The following is a 16,577-nucleotide window of genomic DNA, read 5'->3' as shown; positions in this document are numbered from 1 at the left end:
TTCTCCTACAAAGCCACGGCTGTCTCTTTACCTTAGCTACTGTATCGGCAATCTACCTTCGTTTGTCTCTCTTTTGCATTTTCAAGTTTTCAACTATAGTAACTTCAGCAAGGGACTGCGGCATGGAATCACATCTTCAGACAACCCCCCCCCCCCCCCCCCCCCCCCCAACACAAAAAAAAAACAAAACACCAAAACCAAAACCAACCAAAAACCAAAACTCGCCCACCACACCGCAACACGCGCACGATGCACCCACACCCACCCGCCCGACCCCCCCCCACCCCACCCGGAAAAAAAAAAACGCGCTTTTTCTCGGCACTAAACAATCGGTTCTCGGCCCGAGCAGAAAACCCCTCTATACGCGGGAGTTTTCTTATCCATCCCCCCTTACCCCCCTATCCCCGTATAGGTGTTCCAAGAAAGGGATCTCGGGCCAAAAAAAAAAAAAAAAAAAAAAAAAAAAAGAGGGTTTCTTGGCGGTCCCCCGTCTGCTTTGCCAAGATCTCTAATCTTGACGAGGCGGCCTACGGCGCTTCGTAGAAAGTTAGAAAGAGAAATAGAGCAGGAAGAGAAAGCGACAGAAGTGGCTCCCGTTTTTGATTACTGAAGTCGGGCAACATAACTAACCACCTTTGTCCCTCGTACTTTAAGTGATGGGTGTTGTGTCTACCTTAGGGTGTAAGCAGCGGTTACTCGCCTGGCAGCGGTTTTCCCATCCCGCTTGCTTCGTCGCCCGATAAGAGAAGAAACAACAACGCCAAGTAAGGGTGAAAAGCCAAGGCCAGGAGGCTCTTCTCGTTCGTGACAAAACGGGCGTACGTTTCGCTCTAAAAAAGACACGACGACCACAAAAAGTCGCGCGCCATTGGGAGACGGGGGCTAGAGAGTTGCGTCGTCGCCCTCTTGCGCCTCACTGAGTCCACGTCAAGGGTCAAAAGGCAGCCGCCCGATTGGCTGTGCCATCTTCCCAAGCTTTCGCCCGGCTCACGTATTACACGTGTATCCGTACGATTGTTACTCTAGACTCTCGATGCCTCGAGTTCATGTTCGACAACCTCGAAAGTGTTTGTGTATCCCCAAGCTCGCGCCCGTGTTGTGCTTCTGGCCCAAAATCTTACCCGCAGCCTCTCGCCATCCTTGCTTTCTCACTTGCGGCGATCAAATCTCCTTGGCCTTATCCAGAGACCTCAAATCTCTAGATGATTGGCGATATTGTCCTTCCAAAAGATGGATGCCTTGCTGAGCGGCCCTGTTGGCCCCCAGAGTAGTGGGCGTAATCAAATAACCTTTTTCTTTCCTTCTTCCGCCCACGCCGTCCACGCAAAATGTCCTAATTTACCGCCTAGTCCTGCCATCCCTACGCTGGGACGCCGAGCCTCGAAGATCATTTCAGTTCCAAAAGTTTGGTTGTCTCTGAGTTTGCTGCTCTGCTGGCAATCGCCGGGCTGTCCGGACCGCCAAGACTTTCCCGTACAATTCATACGCCAGAACCTCCCCCCTGACTTCGTCTCAGAATCGCTGCGTTGACCTTTGACGAGGGTTCTTAACTCTCTTCGTCCCGTCTCTGAGCTTTTTCTTCTCCACGATTTTTATGCTCCTGGCCTTGCCTAATCTTTTTGCCTCTTCTTCTGGACCGGGATTGGCTTGTGAGGAAAAAGAGTTGCAAAGCGGGCGATTCCATTACCGACCAAAAGAAGTGCCCGCCCTCTGCCGCCTCAGCCACCGTCCGCTGGGCTGCTCTGGCGAGAAAAGGCAGCTTACGAGTCGTCGCAACAAAACACAAAGTCTATTTTCGTTCTCGCCCAACCCACTTGTGTCCACAGATCGCAGGAGTTGTTTACTCACCCTGCCAAAAAGCAGGAGGTCTGAGCTCAACGGCCGGTTCGAGCGTCATCTGATATAGCGCGGGGTGTTCGCTCAAGTTCCTGCAGAGGGACCCAGATCGGATCCCTTCACCTGTACTCATACCGAAAGGGCCGTTGAAGGATTTTCGAAATTACACCTTTTCCCCTTCTTGTCAACTCATTTCCTTCACAACATCAACACGAGGAGCAAGCGGGAACAGCAGTAAGAGGGCGGAAACTCAACAGAAGCCATAGGACCATGGGTCCGACTCACGACCACACCATGATCGCAAACCAATCTCGATGGACAATACTGAGGAATGGCTCCTCTCGCCGGTCAAAAGTACTCGTTGGCGCCTTCTTCATCTTCTTACTGTCCGCGATCTTTGTACTGCAGCCACACTGGCACGTCGCCAGCTCCGGACTACCAGTGCCTAGCTTACACCGACCTACGCCAGAGTCTACACCCAAGGGGCCGGCCGGGAGCGATGGTGGCGATAACGGCGCTGGCTCACGTACAGCTGTTCTAACGCCGGACGCTGACGGGGTCCTCTTGTCCGCGGGAACGCCTATTTTCACATCGCCTAGCGGTCGTCACGCTCTCGTTCTGCAGGATGACGGCGACCTGGTACTCAACAGTGTTGATGATGACGGCAGCTCTCATGCCGTATGGTGGACCGCGACAGGTGATTTGCACAAGGGCGGGCGCACAGTCATTCTTGAGAATCAACAAGGCCACGTTCGTATCGTATTAAATGCCATGTTGAAGAATACGTGGACGACGGTTTGGCATAGCGACCTCGAGCCGGCCTGCAAGAAGACACAGGGAGGCATTATGGGACGGAGCGAGGACGGCGGGTCGCAAACAATCGCCAAGCCGAAGAGAAGCTCTGGTCAACTCGAGCTGTCGGATACGGGGAGACTATCGATTCCTGGGCTATGCGATTTGTACGTGCCACCGAGTGAGCGCGAAAAGGAGCGCAGTCTGGCTGTCATCATTGCCGGCCTGTACAGGACCAACCACGTTACCTGCAAGACGCACATGTCGGAGCTCATCGCCGACCACCCGGCTTTCTCGAGGATCGACGTCTTCGCCTACATGCTCTACGAGCCTGGTGACGTAGATGTGTTCAACCGAACCAAGGAGTCCATTGAAGCGAACCTGAGGGAGTGCTATGGCACACACTTGCGATCGGTCGACGTTTTGCCTGTGAGCGAGACGGAGGTGGAATATCCCGGCGGCACGGAGGCGATGGCGGCGACACCGTGTGGCGAAAGACTGGGAAGATTGAACAATCAGCTGAGAACCGTATCGTTGGCGGCGGAGAGGTGGTGGGCTTGGAGTGTCACCAACGGCTACACCCATGACACAGTACTGCGGATTCGGCCGGACACGTCGTTATGGGCGAGACCACAATTCAAGACGCTGGAGGAGCTGGGCCCAAACACGCTCATTCTGCCACACCCTCGAGGTGAACACTACTTCTACTGTGCGCGTATGAGCGGACGCGTCGGTGTCGGTATGTGAATATCTGCGAGATGCCTGACATAATGTAACATGACAGCTGACCTGATACTCGAATAGGACCAACCGATCAAATCGCGTACGGAAGCGCGGCGGCCATGGGCCACTGGCTCTACATGTACGACCGGTTCCAACAGATGGTCGACCTTGCAGCAACTCCCTCTCGACCGGCGCTCCGTGACTTCTCGGGATGCGAGGTTATGCCGTCAGGTCCCCTGGCAAGCGATTGCCCGACGCCGGCGCCTTGCTCAATAGAGTGTCTCGTGGCATGGTTTCTTGAGGCCCGCGGTGTGGACTTCCACATCGAGTGGGGATGGGAGCAGAACCCATTGAGATGGAAAGATATCGGCCAACTTGGCGCAGAGGAAGAGAGACTGGCCGATCACGACGACGAGGACGATGGGATGACGTGGGGGTGAAGTTGGTCGAGGCGAGGTTGTAGGAGAGGTGGCGCATCTTTCTTTTGTCTCCTTGATTTCTGGAAAGCGTGGTGTTTGGGTGATTTAAGAAGGTCTTGAGATTCGAGTGCCTGAAGAGAGATGTGTAAGTGAAGGAGGGAGCGACTGATGGGTACTTACCCTATGCATTTGACTTGAAGGTTACCTGGCGTCAACAATTGGAAAGAACAACCTAGAAGCGGGAGGAACCGCGATAGCATACTACCTTACGGCAGGGCTCTTCAAGAGTAAGGTACAGCTCAACTTCAAAATGAAACAAGTTGAAAACAAAAGTTGAACAGTTGACATCGATCCGTTGAACATGTTTGTATCCCGAGTGAGCGGTCTAAGTCGATGATCTTGTGGGCTACCTTACGACGCTCATGAGCCGGAGCAATTGCGGCAGAGGCGCAACAATTCATATTGCTCTGTGTTGCCAACGGCACTTGCCGGTCCCAGCTCTCTGGTGTAAATCCTGCAAACATCGATTTGAGGGTCGTGAGATGAAGATGAGGGAGCAAGTGAGATCTGTCGACAGGGATTGAAGACATCCAGGTGATTCGGTTACCTCGAGGATCGGGCGGGGTAGGTGGAATGTGGGTCGCTCCTGTCTCTTCCTCCCGTCTTCCTCTTGCCCTTTTCGGACAACACCGAAGCCAACTTCAGTTACGACGACCTCGCGATTTCCATCTTCATCCAATTAGGCACCTCCATGTTCTTAACCGCAGCAGTAGGTCAAGTCTTTAACCATTGACCATTCAACATCCATGTAATCATCAAATCCTTACTGAACTTTAGAAACAGAAAGGTTGAGAGTTGGGTTTCAGTCGTAATGGTTCAGAGTAGATGCCCAAAAGCACACCTAAGTATCATACCCTTTACATATTTGGCACGTGAAGTATTGTACAGGGAATGAAATGTGCCTAGGGAAAGAACTCTTTGGGTGTCCCTAGGCATTGAAACTCTTGCTTAATCGCATCGAGTGAATCGGACCGTGGCCTTGGCCGCTCGCAGGGATTTGCATCCGTCTTCTACACAGCAAAGGGCCGACCCAATTACATGGGGACGGAATCTGTCTCCGACTGCCACCCGTTGATGAGCGGTGTCATTGAGCAACTAGTCCTCTTGACGTTCTTGGCGCGTGAAACAGCAGATACTCGACGCCTCAGAAACACCACGATGGCGCGACACGTGCAAGCATTGTATCCTTAGAATAGTAAGAGGGAGGCAGCCAACTGCCTGCAGTACTACCGTGCGTCATTGACAGATGTATTCCAAGCTCAGCCAACAAGAATCAGCAAGAGCACGTTTGATGAGAGGTGTGGTGAAAGTTGGCCTGGGAGGGTGTGAAAAGAACTTTGGTGCTGTTAGTTTACCAAAGTCCCAAAATATTCTGGACGGTGTGCCACCTCGCTGCAGCCACCAATTTCCCATCTTCCACCGTTCGGCCGGTAAGGCGCGAGCCACGGTCCACCAAGACGGACAACGCGTGATTCCACGGGGAAACTCGAGCTACCTCACATTAGTCTAGCTGAGGTACGGCTGAATTTACGCGTAGCTTCCCCCCTTTCCTGGACCCAAAAGTCAGTGTTCGTTGGGACCAAGAAGATCTCATTCTTATCACGTGTGGGTGACTTCATGTAAGTGATCTCGCCCAATCCTTTCACATCCAAATCAGAATCTTCACAGCCTGTCGCGCCTTCTTCGGGGAAATCCACAGATGTGTCCGTATAGATACTATCTTTGGAAGCTTGGTCTCAACTCGACTGGATTCTCTGAAGTAATTAGTGTGCCAGACTGGAGTGGCCGAGTGCTCGCAGGAAACAGGCTGCAAGTCTACCATAGCATCTCCATCATAGAGACCCAGTTTAGCGGGATATTTCTCTCACCATCTCTCCACCAACTGGGCTGAGGATATAGCTAGGGAGAAGATGGCTTCAAGACCGGGACGACGGCCAGCTTCTGTCGTCGATGCAACCAAAGGCCAACGCCAATGGCCCAGAGCTGTGGGTTGCAGGTCCAACCGTGGTTGAAGCGTGCTTGAAGTCTGCATTGGCGCCGCTGACAGGCAGTAGTTCCACCTAATTCAGGGGACACGGCGAATCAAGCACGAGAAACGACCCCTATTCACACGTCGCTTGGGTGACGCTAGTCCTGTTCCTGTCCCTTCAGCAGCTTCATTGGAACCGGCCGCCTTTGTCGTGCGCCGGGCAGTGAGAGCCACCACGCCTAGACCACCGCCCAAGAAGATGACCACTGTAGAAACGCTTGCCTGTTTGGGAAGTGGTGCGTCTGGTGTGTGCCCACAGCCGCCCACTTTTTTGGACCTCGTCTCTTCCATCGTCACAACTTCAACTCCGCTCACCACCACGCCGTCGCCCGCATTGCCTGCACACCCACCCGCTAACACATCAATGCATACGCATCCCACATCGTCGCCGTTGCGGTCTGCGCCGCTTGTGGGCGTCAATGCCTATTCGTGCTTCTCGAGTAGTCCTCACGAGGGGGGAGATTGGTCCCCTGCACCCCTCGCCATGATGGCTTACACCCACAACTCAATTTGCCTCTAGGCAATTTTTCTTTACCCGTCCCTCAATGTAGTTAGTCACTACATCGTTGCGCCGCTTCGTGGAGAGCGGCAATGGTTCACTTATGAATGGGAGTCTTCTCCTGACGTTCCATGTAATTTCTCTTTTCTCTCTTCCTTGATTTCCTCACTCCATCTCTGTTCCTGTTGAGATCTAGAGACGACGGTGCGTCTTCACCATCTTGCAAACATTCGTGTTTGCGTCCTTTCTTTGATCTTAGATCACATCTACACTCTTTCTACGGCCTCGGCCACCTTACAATCGTTGCGAACAACGTACAACCACTTAATTGTCTAATACTACTACGTCAAACATGCTCTTCAGCAAGTCATTCGTTGCCGCCGCCGCGGTCATCAGCCCGGCCCTGGCCCATTCTTCTTCACAGATAGCCACAAGTGCCTCGCCACTTCTCGGACTCAACCTGTACTGGGGACAGTATGGCCAGACTACCGACCGCCTTTCAAGCTATTGTGATGCTCCGGGCGTCACTTCCGTCTCTCTATCCTTCGTCACATACTCTCCCAAGAACAGCGCTGGATACCCCGGCACCAATTTCGCCGGCCACTGCGGCGGCGAGGTTTACTACAAGAACCCCAAGACTGGCGAAGACACCAAGTTGATTATGAACTGTGACTACATCAAGAAGGATATCCAGTACTGCCAGGCCAAGGGCATCAAGGTTCTCCTGGCTATTGGTGGTTACTGCCCAACCGGAGGCCCCTGCAGCTACGACATTGACAGTGAGCAGGATGGCCATGAATTTGGTGATTTGTTGCACAAGACTTTTGGTCCTTACGATCAGGCATGGAACGGCCCTCGTCCCTTTGATATCAGCGAGACTGAGCACATTGCTGTTGACGGTTTCGACTTTGACCTAGAGTTCAAGTATCGTATGTTGATAAGGTTGCCCCTTTTTATGATGAATTATGATACTAACTTCAACAATAGCCGACCAAAAGCCCTGGATCAAGATGGTTGAGAAGCTTCGCAGCTGTGGTATCTACCACATTTCTGCTGCTCCCCAGTGCCCAACGTCAGACACCTGGTTCCAGCTCAAGGAGCTCATCTACAACGCCCAATTCGACTCCCTCTTCATCCAGTTCTACAACAACCCCGGCTGCCAAATCACCGATACTCCCAACTACGACGACTGGGAGACGGTCATTTCTCAGACCTCCAAGAGCAAGGACGCGAAGCTCTACATTGGTGTCCTCGCCAGCGTCGAGTCTGGATGGAACGGTTATGCTCCTCCTTCCACGATCAAGGACTTGATCTGCAAGTACCAGAGCAAGCCGCACTTTGGAGGTGTTTCTATCTGGGATGCCACCCGTGGCGCCATCAACCAGATCAACGGCCAGTCGTTCCACGAGGCCATTGCCGATGCTCTCAAGTACGGTTGCAACCCCATCCCTGCCAAGACCTCCACCATCAGCATCTCGACTTCGACATCGTCCGTGATCTCTTCCACCAGCACCTCGTCTGCCATTGTTTCCACCACTTCGGCAAGCTCTAGCTCTAGCTCCAGCTCCGCGACCTCGAGCTCCAGCCAGTCCGCCTCGGCGTCCGTTTCTGCTTCAGCCTCCGCCTCTGCTTCTATCTCGACTTCCGTCTCTGTCTCTGCTTCGGCCTCTGCTTCCGTGTCGGCCACTGGCTCAGCATCAGTGTCTGGCTCAGCATCTGGCTCAGCATCGGCATCTGGCTCGGGATCTGCTTCGGCATCCGCTTCTGTGTCCGCCTCAGCGTCTGCTTCTGTGTCCGCATCATCCTCGGCCTCGGCCTCTGCTTCACTCACCTTCTTTGGCAACTCTTCGGCGTCTGCCACCGGATCTGCTTCGTCGCGAATCATCACATCGTTGAGCTCCAACGCCACTGCCACTGCCAGCGCTTCTGCGACCAAGTCTGCGACTGTTTCGGACACTTGCGATGAGGACGACGAGGACTTCCCAACCACCACGGCGGGTAACTCCCACACGGCCACTGCTACTGCCACCGGCTCAGCAGACGCAACAAAGACTGCCTCTGGCGGCGTCACCGACAAGGCCACCGGCTCTGCTACTGGTTCTGCTACGAGACCTGCCCAGAACTCCTTGACGGTGTCCATCTCGGACAAGCCCACCGGCACCAAATCAGCTACCGAGTCGGCCAAGAACACACTCAGTGTCCCCGAACAGCTGACCACAAGCACGATTTTCACCACCAAGATCACCACCGTCACCTCTTGCAAGCCCGATGTACCCTGCACCAAGGGTCAGGTTGTCACCGAGACTGTTCCTTGGTACACCACTGTCTGCCCTATCACGGCAACGTCGTCCGCCGTCGCCGTGCCTACAATTAGCCCTCCTCCCCAATGGGTTACCAGCACAGTCTTCACCACAAAGACGTACACCATCACATCTTGCGCTCCTGATGTACCAAACTGCCCTGTTGGCCAAGTCACGACCAAGGTCGTCCCTGCATACACCACCGTCTGCCCGTACACCGAGACGACACCCGGCAGCACTAAGCCTTCAGGCGACGTCCCCAACCCTCCCAAGCCCTCTGGCGACGTGCCTCAACCCCCTAAGCCCACCGGGGATGTTCCCAAGCCTACCGGTGGCCAAGGAGGAAACAAGCCCTCTGGCGACATTCCTCAGCCTCCCAAGCCCACTGGTGATGCTCCCAAACCTACTGGCAGCCAAGGAGGGAACAAGCCTTCTGGCGATGTGCCCCAACCCCCTAAGCCTACTGGCGATGCTCCCAAGCCCACTGGCAGCCAAGGTGGCAGCAAGCCTTCTGGGAGCCTTTCTCCGCCCAAGCCTACCGTAACACCCGTTGTTCCCGGCAAAGAGGATGACTCGACGACTTTCATCTACAAGACCCTGACTGTCCCCGTCACGATTGGCAAATACAACTCCACACTCGCGGGTACCGGCTCCAACTACAAGCCCACCTCCACGGGCGGGTTTCCCAGCTACACAACGGCTGCTCCCGTTCCCAGCAAGCCTGTCCAGGCTGGAGCTGCCAAGATCGGAGCTTTCGGAGTCGGTGGCTTCGCCGCCCTTGCCGTTGCTCTTCTGCTCTAATGTGTGTGAGGGATTGATGATTGGTTACTACGGATATGGCATTTATTTCTTTAATTCTGTTCACGAGATGTATAAACATGACTAATATTTCCTTTGTATACCTATGGTGCTGCAATCGAGGCATGTAAAAGCAAGCCTTGGGGTATAGAACCTCGTGATAAAACGTTTGGCGCATTGCGTGCTAGAGCATACAGTTGAGAAAACATTCTGCATGTAAATGCAAACAATGCAATCAGTCCGTTGCTGGGATTTGTTATTTGTTCCTTGAACAACCTGATGTTTGACTTTTGGGTGTAGCCTATGCGCTTTAGGCCCCAAGGTTTCTTTCTTAGTCGTTCGGCCGAATCGGCGTGTCTGGGCTGAACGAACCGATCTCGGGAGCGACAAGGGAAATTTCTCAATGGGCTTGCTTACTGGGTTCCAGCCCGGTTTGCAATGAGCCGCTCGGCAGAGATTGCGCGCGCCGTTTCCAGGAAATATCTCAGAAAGGACACAGAGGAGCAATCATGGTCAATCAGTCCCCGATGCGGTTGGTGTACGGAGATGGACTAAAGGTAGTTTCTAACTTTCTTCAGCTCTTGTGTGTGGCTCAAACAACGGACGCCACAGGTACCCGGCGACCGTTTGCGCTGCTCATATGTACTCCCTTAGATACTCTCCACGGGCACGACACGGGTAGTAAGCTGAAAAACACGATACACGTTATTTTACCTTGGTAACCTCACCACCTTACTAACCCTACAGCTTTACCCCTCTGCATCCCACCGTATGCTCCCCCCAAAAATGACCAAAAGGGGTGTCATCATCGGGTGGCATGAAAAGGGTATCAGGGTGTGTCGCCTAAATAAGTCCGTTTCCATGGAAAGACTAGACACGCTGGGGGAGAAATGATGATGTGATTGGCTGGGAGCTCACGGGTGGGATGAGGGGGCCGCAAGCTTGTGGTTTCGTCACCCCCCATCTCCAAGGACGGGAACGTCATTTCTGGATTTCTGGATTTCTGCAGGGAACCTGGCACATCTGGAAAGGGAGAGAGGTACAATCTGAGCAGTGAGAGGGGAGGGGGAAGCAGAATGAGGGGCGCACCACAGCAGGCCAAGGGTTGATTTGCGATGACCTTGTTGCACAAAATCACACTAGGCGCTAATCTGGACAGTCGTCGAGGTTCTATCGTGTTCATCAATGGGGCTATGCTGGAATAGCGTCGGTACCTTGGTTGTTTGAGTCCTTTATTACAACCTGAGCTGGTGACCTTGCCTTATGTGATTCAGGCGCAGACTCGGGACGAGGAGTGGGAGAGATAGAGAGAGATACCTTAGGTTCTATGTATCCCGAACAGTCGAGAAAAAAGAAAGAAAGAAAGAAAGAAAGAAAGAAGGAAGACCATCATCTACCCATCCATCCCGTCCAACCATCCATCCCACCTTGCTTCTACACCACACTACCTCACTCCGTACACTACATGCTCAGCTCGCTTTCGTTCTCGTGCGACTTGCAGGAAACTTGGCAGCAGCAACAACAGCACCATCATCCTCGCCCACGAACGACAGCGGGATTCCAACGTTGGAATCTTCTCTTTCGTGGGATAATTCGCACCCCATTGGTTCCAGCCACGCCGCTCACCTCGATGCCTACCTGTCTCTAGGTATCATCGGATATTCATCACAACATCCACAGCTTTGCTGTACGCATTATCCAACCCACCCCACCATTGTCTGTGGTTTGTCTGTTGTCGCCGACCAAAGCGTCTCACATTCCCCCAACCGAACCGACTTCCAGTCAGTCCCTCATTCAGCAGCAGCATCCTCCACCAATTCTCCTCCTCATCCAACCCCTCCGCCGACCTATCAACAGGTCCGAGTACCCAGTATTCCTGCGAGCATAAGCCATAAACTGCCTTACCTTTCTTTACCCATTCTTTTCCTTTTGCTACGGAGTGCGGCATACGGATAACAAGCCCGTCCCTTGTGCTTGACCACCGGCTGCTCCATTCTTTACCTTACATTACCTCCCCACGAGAGACGGAGTACGGGATCCAGGACACGCTCATATAAACTCAGACTATCTTACGAGGAAGTGGGGAACCCAAGCAACCTTGCCTGGCCCGCGTTCCAGAGGTGTCCATAATAGCATCCTTTTACGGATACTGTTGCTCCAGCTAGGTTCATGTGTGTGAGTGAAGCCGAGCTTCCTTACTGCTCTGCAACATGTCGGACGCTGGCGATAGGTACGTGATGATCCACCTCAATCTGCTCCCGTCTTCTCCACGCCTGTGGCATTCCAGCTGCTATGCACACATCCACAATCTCCCATCCCTTCTGGCACCATCCTCCCATTCCCACTGCACCTGTCATCGGGACCGACATAAACCTCAGCAGCAAGGCGTCTGCCCATACACTCTCTCCGGGGCGGCCTGCAGCAGCAGCAGCAGCAGCAAGAAACAGAAGCACTATCAGCACCGGCAACAGCACCTTCCGCATCCCAATCTTGGCAGCAGCAAAGCTAACCCTCTCCTGATTCTCCAGCACCCACAAGCGGTCAAAGTCGGCCGCTGCCCTCTCACTCCTACGACGAAACCACTCCCGCAGCGAAGAAGATCCATCCACCACGGATGACGGTGCGCCGCTGACGTCGCCACCTTCTACAGCGGCTTCCGCGACAAACATATCCATGGCTCAAAACGTCCCCCGCGGCAACGGGGCCAACAGGCTCTCCATCTCCCCTTCCATGGGCCGAACCCCTTCCCACAACAGCCCCCCCTCCGCAACCGCATCTACATCCGCATCCAAGATGAGCGTCGCAGGTAGCGAAAAGGGCGTCTCCCTCGAGCAATCTGTTCGCAAGTTCCGCATCGTCGAGGCCCTGCGAAGCGGCGACACTGCCTCCATTTCCAAGGCCATCAGGGATACCGCCGAGGGCGGGCCCCGCACGAGCATCTCCTCCATCAATACCCTCAGCGGCACCGGCCTCGACGACACCACCGTGCTTCACCTTGCGATCCAATGCGCCGAATACCCCGTTGTCGAGTACGTCCTGTCTGACGGCGCTGGGACCATCGATATCAACGCTAGAGACAAGGATGGAAATACCCCGCTGCACGTAGCTGCCGTCCAGGGCCGAACCCAGGTTGTCAAGCTCTTGCTGGACCAGAAGGAGATCAACGATGCCATCGCCAACTACCAGGGCCGATTGCCCATCGACGTCGCTCGAAACCCCGATATTTTCCAGCTTCTCCAGCTGTCGCGATCCATCTTTGCCGAGAACAAGGTTAGACAGATCCAGGGTCTGATTGCGCAGAACGATTACAAGGCTCTCGAGACTGTATTGGAGGAGTCACGCCTCAAGCAGATTCTCGACATCAACAGCACAGAATTCGTTACCGAACCCACAACCCTCCAGGCCGGCGGAAACCTTCTCCACGAGGCCGCCCGCAAGAAGAATACCCAACTCATCCAGGTCCTCCTGCTCCACGGAGCTGATCCCTTCCGTCGGGACCGCAAGGGCAAGCTTCCGCAGGATGTGACAAAGGACGATACCACACGCGCCATGCTTAAGCGATCCCCCGCTGCCGTTGCGGCTCAGAGAGGTATCCAGGAGAAAGCCGTTCTCGGCCAGGCGGCTTCACAGGGCGCTGGAGCCGCGGCCTCTGCCGATCCTGTGGCCGGAAAGGAGGCGCGAGAGATGAAGGGCTACCTGAAGAAGTGGACCAACTACCGCAAGGGATACCAGCTTCGATGGTTCGTTCTCGAGGACGGCGTTCTGAGCTACTACAAGCACCAGGACGATGCCGGCTCCGCTTGCCGTGGCGCCATCAACACGCGCATCGCCAAGCTGCATATGAGCGCCGACGAGAAGACCAAATTCGAGATTATCGGCAAGTCTTCAGTCAAGTACACCCTCAAGGCCAACCACGAGGTCGAGGCGAAGCGTTGGTTCTGGGCCCTTAACAACTCCATTCAGTGGACAAAGGACCAGGCAAAGGAGGAAGAGCGCCAGCGCGCTCGCGGCGCCGAGCTGCTGAGGCAGGCAAAGGCAGAGCAGTCTGGAAAGTCGCCAGAGCTGTCCATCAACGAGGCTCAGAGCGAGAGCGCCAGCGTGGCCGATGGAAGAAGCAGTGTGCAGATCCCCAGGACTATGTCGCACAGCAAGATGTCCGTCCCCAGAAGCGACTTTGCTGGCGCAAGCACCGTCGCTAGCAACGATGACGACTTTGCCGATGCCGCGACAGATGCGGGTCAATCTCGCGTAACAAGAGGGCACCATGGACCAGACGATGACGATGACGATGACGACTTTGAGGATGTCAGTAGCCGTGAAGAGCCCTCCGTCAGCAAGGACGCCTTCAGCATCACAGCTCAGTCGGCCAAGCTGCAGCTCGATACCATTTCAGCTGTCAATGCTGCGATGCTCTCCGAGGCCTCTAAGAACCCGAATACGATTGTTTCCGACACCAAGGTCACTCAGGCTCTCACAACCTACGATGCTGCTGTCAGGAGTCTGACGGGACTTATCGGAGACCTGATGCGGATTTCAAAGGATCGCGATGCCTACTGGCAGTACCGGCTGGACCGCGAAATCGACATGCGCCGCATGTGGGAGGAGAGCATGGCCAAGGTTGCCAAGGAGCAGGAGATCCTGGAGGAGCGTGTCGACCAGGCTGAGCAGAAGCGCAAAGCCGCCAAGCGTGCGCTCCGCGAAGTTATGAACGAGCAGCCAACGGCCACTAGCCAGGACCTCGAGGGTGACAGAAAGGTGGATGGTACTGCGACCGTTGAGGCCGCCATCGGTGCCGATGACGCGAATATCGCAGCCCCGCCAGCGGCGCCCGAGAGGACCTTGACAAGGAAGAAGACGGTCCTTGATTCGCTTGAGCTATCTGACTCTGAGTCGGATGACGAGGATGAGTTCTTTGATGCAGTTGATGCTGGAGAGGTTGAGGTCAGCCACTTGCCGCATGCCGATGCGGTGCCTACTCCTCACGAGGAGAAGGAGGAACAGCAACTTGTTGTTTCTGGTGGCACAGATCTCAGCAGCTCCTTCAAGGGTTACGAGAATGGCATCAGAAGTCGTCTCAAGATGGATGCTGATGATCGGCCCAAGATCTCACTTTGGGTAAGCTACGCCATTTCAAGCGCTATGTATGTCCGGTTTGCTAATCTGTCTGCAGGGCATTCTCAAGTCCATGATTGGCAAGGATATGACCAAGATGACTTTGCCTGTGTCATTCAACGAGCCTACCTCTCTGTTATACCGCGCTGGTGAGGACATGGAATACGTCGACCTTCTGGACCAAGCTGTGGAGAGATCTGACTCGATTGAACGTCTCATCTATGTGGCTGCCTTTGCTGCTAGTGAATACGCTTCCACTGTCGGTCGTGTGGCGAAACCCTTCAATCCGCTTCTTGGAGAGACTTTTGAATACGTCCGGCCTGACAAGAACTACCGCTTCTTTATTGAGCAGGTTTCTCACCATCCTCCAGTGGGTGCCGCCTGGGCTGAATCACCCCACTGGACCTACTGGGGTGAATCGGCCGTCAAGACAAAGTTCTACGGCAAGTCCTTTGACGCCAACCCTCTTGGAACGTGGTTCTTGAAGCTTCGACCCAAGTCTGGAGGCAAAGAAGACCTTTACACCTGGAGAAAGGTCACCACATCCGTCATTGGCATCATCACTGGTAACCCTACTGTTGACAACTATGGACCCATGGAGGTCAAGAACTGGACAACTGGCGAGGTGTGCCAGATCGAGTTCCAGCCGCGTGGCTGGAAGGCGTCTAGCGCATACAAGATTTCCGGCAAGGTCCTCGACTCTGATGGAAGAGTCCGATACAGCATGGGCGGCCGATGGAACTCGAAGCTTTACGCTCGTCTCACGCCTGGATATGAAGCTACGGTCGAGGATCCTGGTGACTCGGCTTCGCTCCACAAGGGCAGCATCACCGACCCTAACAAAGCTTTCCTCATCTGGCAGGCCAACCCCCGCCCGCCCGGCATTCCCTTCAACCTCACCCCCTTCGTGCTCACCTTCAACCACATCGACGACAAGCTCAAGCCTTGGCTGCCGCCCACGGACTCTCGCCTTCGTCCCGATCAGCGCGCCATGGAGGATGGAGAGTACGACTTTGCCGCAGAGGAGAAGAACCGTCTGGAGGAGGCGCAGCGCGCGAGAAGAAAGCAGCGCGAGGAGAAGGGCATCGAGTTCCGGCCCGCGTGGTTCGAGAAGACGACGTGCGAGATTACGGGTGAGGAGTACTGGAAGTTCAACGGCAAGTACTGGCAGCAGAGAGAAAAGGCCGGTCCCGAAGGGAACCCGCAGCAGGCCTGGGAGGGTCTGGAGCCCATCTACGAGGACGCGAAATAGGAGGATCGCGTCGTTCTAGGAGGTGTTCGTTCTGTCAGTGGAGGCGGGATCGGTGGGGCCAGCAGCGGGTACCAAGTTGTGCCGGACAAGAAGCCGCAGCAGCAGGTAGTGCGTCTTGCGGACGGGCCGAGCGGCTTTCGGTGGACTGTTGCCGGGAAAAGGTAGTTCCCGCCTGCACTGCATGTCGGAGAGCCAGGATGCAAATGATGTAACATAGATGATATTGAAATAAGCAATCGCTCGTTCTCGGCATGTCCGTGTGTGTGGTCCTTGTTATTGCGAAGTCTGGAAGGGCGTCTAGCTCATGCTAGATGAGGCTATGGTGTGATGTAAGTGTGTCTTAACGAGTCCGATCGTGAGACGGTCTGGCTTAGGAAAGATGAGGCTAGCGATAACGGATACGGCTTGTTGAAGAGGAAGCTGAGAGAGGTCTGGGTACGGTGGAGGTAGGTAAGGTAGGGTGAATGCGCGAAGAGTCAAGTACCTTGGGGAAAAGGATCTAGTTGTTTGAACGGCCGCGGCTGGAGATTTTGCTTAATGGGTTCATGGAATTTGTTGTCCCTCAAGGTACACAACTAAGGTCACGGAAGGCGCGACTGGGTAGGACGCTCTTACCCACCATCTTCTGTAGCAAAGGAACGTATGTAGGCACCCGAATGATCACGCTTGATAAGTCTTGTTCAGGCGATTCTTTTTCGCTTCTGAGGCATGCTTCTCCATGAACTGGTGCATTTCAGGCCGGCTAGAGGAGCAGCAT

General features: G+C 54.5%; 3 protein-coding genes across 3 annotated transcripts; all 3 read left to right on the top strand.

The window, feature by feature from the left end:
• Positions 1-2,106: 2,106 nt before the first annotated feature.
• Positions 2,107-3,791, top strand: CTAM01_06838 (uncharacterized protein; the record flags this gene model as incomplete). Its single annotated transcript, XM_060522864.1, has 2 exons — positions 2,107-3,367; positions 3,433-3,791. 2 exons carry the CDS (start codon positions 2,107-2,109, stop codon positions 3,789-3,791), a joined length of 1,620 nt encoding a protein of 539 aa, XP_060382366.1.
• A 2,919-nt stretch (positions 3,792-6,710) lies between these two features.
• On the top strand, positions 6,711-9,459 carry CTAM01_06837 (endochitinase; the record flags this gene model as incomplete). The annotated part of the gene is made up of 2 exons (XM_060522863.1): positions 6,711-7,287; positions 7,346-9,459. 2 exons carry the CDS (start codon positions 6,711-6,713, stop codon positions 9,457-9,459), a joined length of 2,691 nt encoding a protein of 896 aa, XP_060382365.1.
• A 2,207-nt stretch (positions 9,460-11,666) lies between these two features.
• Positions 11,667-15,820, top strand: CTAM01_06836 (oxysterol-binding protein; the record flags this gene model as incomplete). The annotated part of the gene is made up of 3 exons (XM_060522862.1): positions 11,667-11,686; positions 11,985-14,571; positions 14,627-15,820. 3 exons carry the CDS (start codon positions 11,667-11,669, stop codon positions 15,818-15,820), a joined length of 3,801 nt encoding a protein of 1,266 aa, XP_060382364.1.
• Positions 15,821-16,577: the final 757 nt, after the last annotated feature.

This window comes from Colletotrichum tamarilloi, assembly GCF_030869305.1.
Source record: "Colletotrichum tamarilloi strain Tom-12 chromosome Unknown Scaffold_20.1, whole genome shotgun sequence".
Classification (NCBI taxonomy): Eukaryota; Fungi; Ascomycota; class Sordariomycetes; order Glomerellales; family Glomerellaceae; genus Colletotrichum; species Colletotrichum tamarilloi.
Note: the sequence above shows the minus strand (reverse complement) of the source record. Positions and strands in the feature narration are given on the sequence as shown.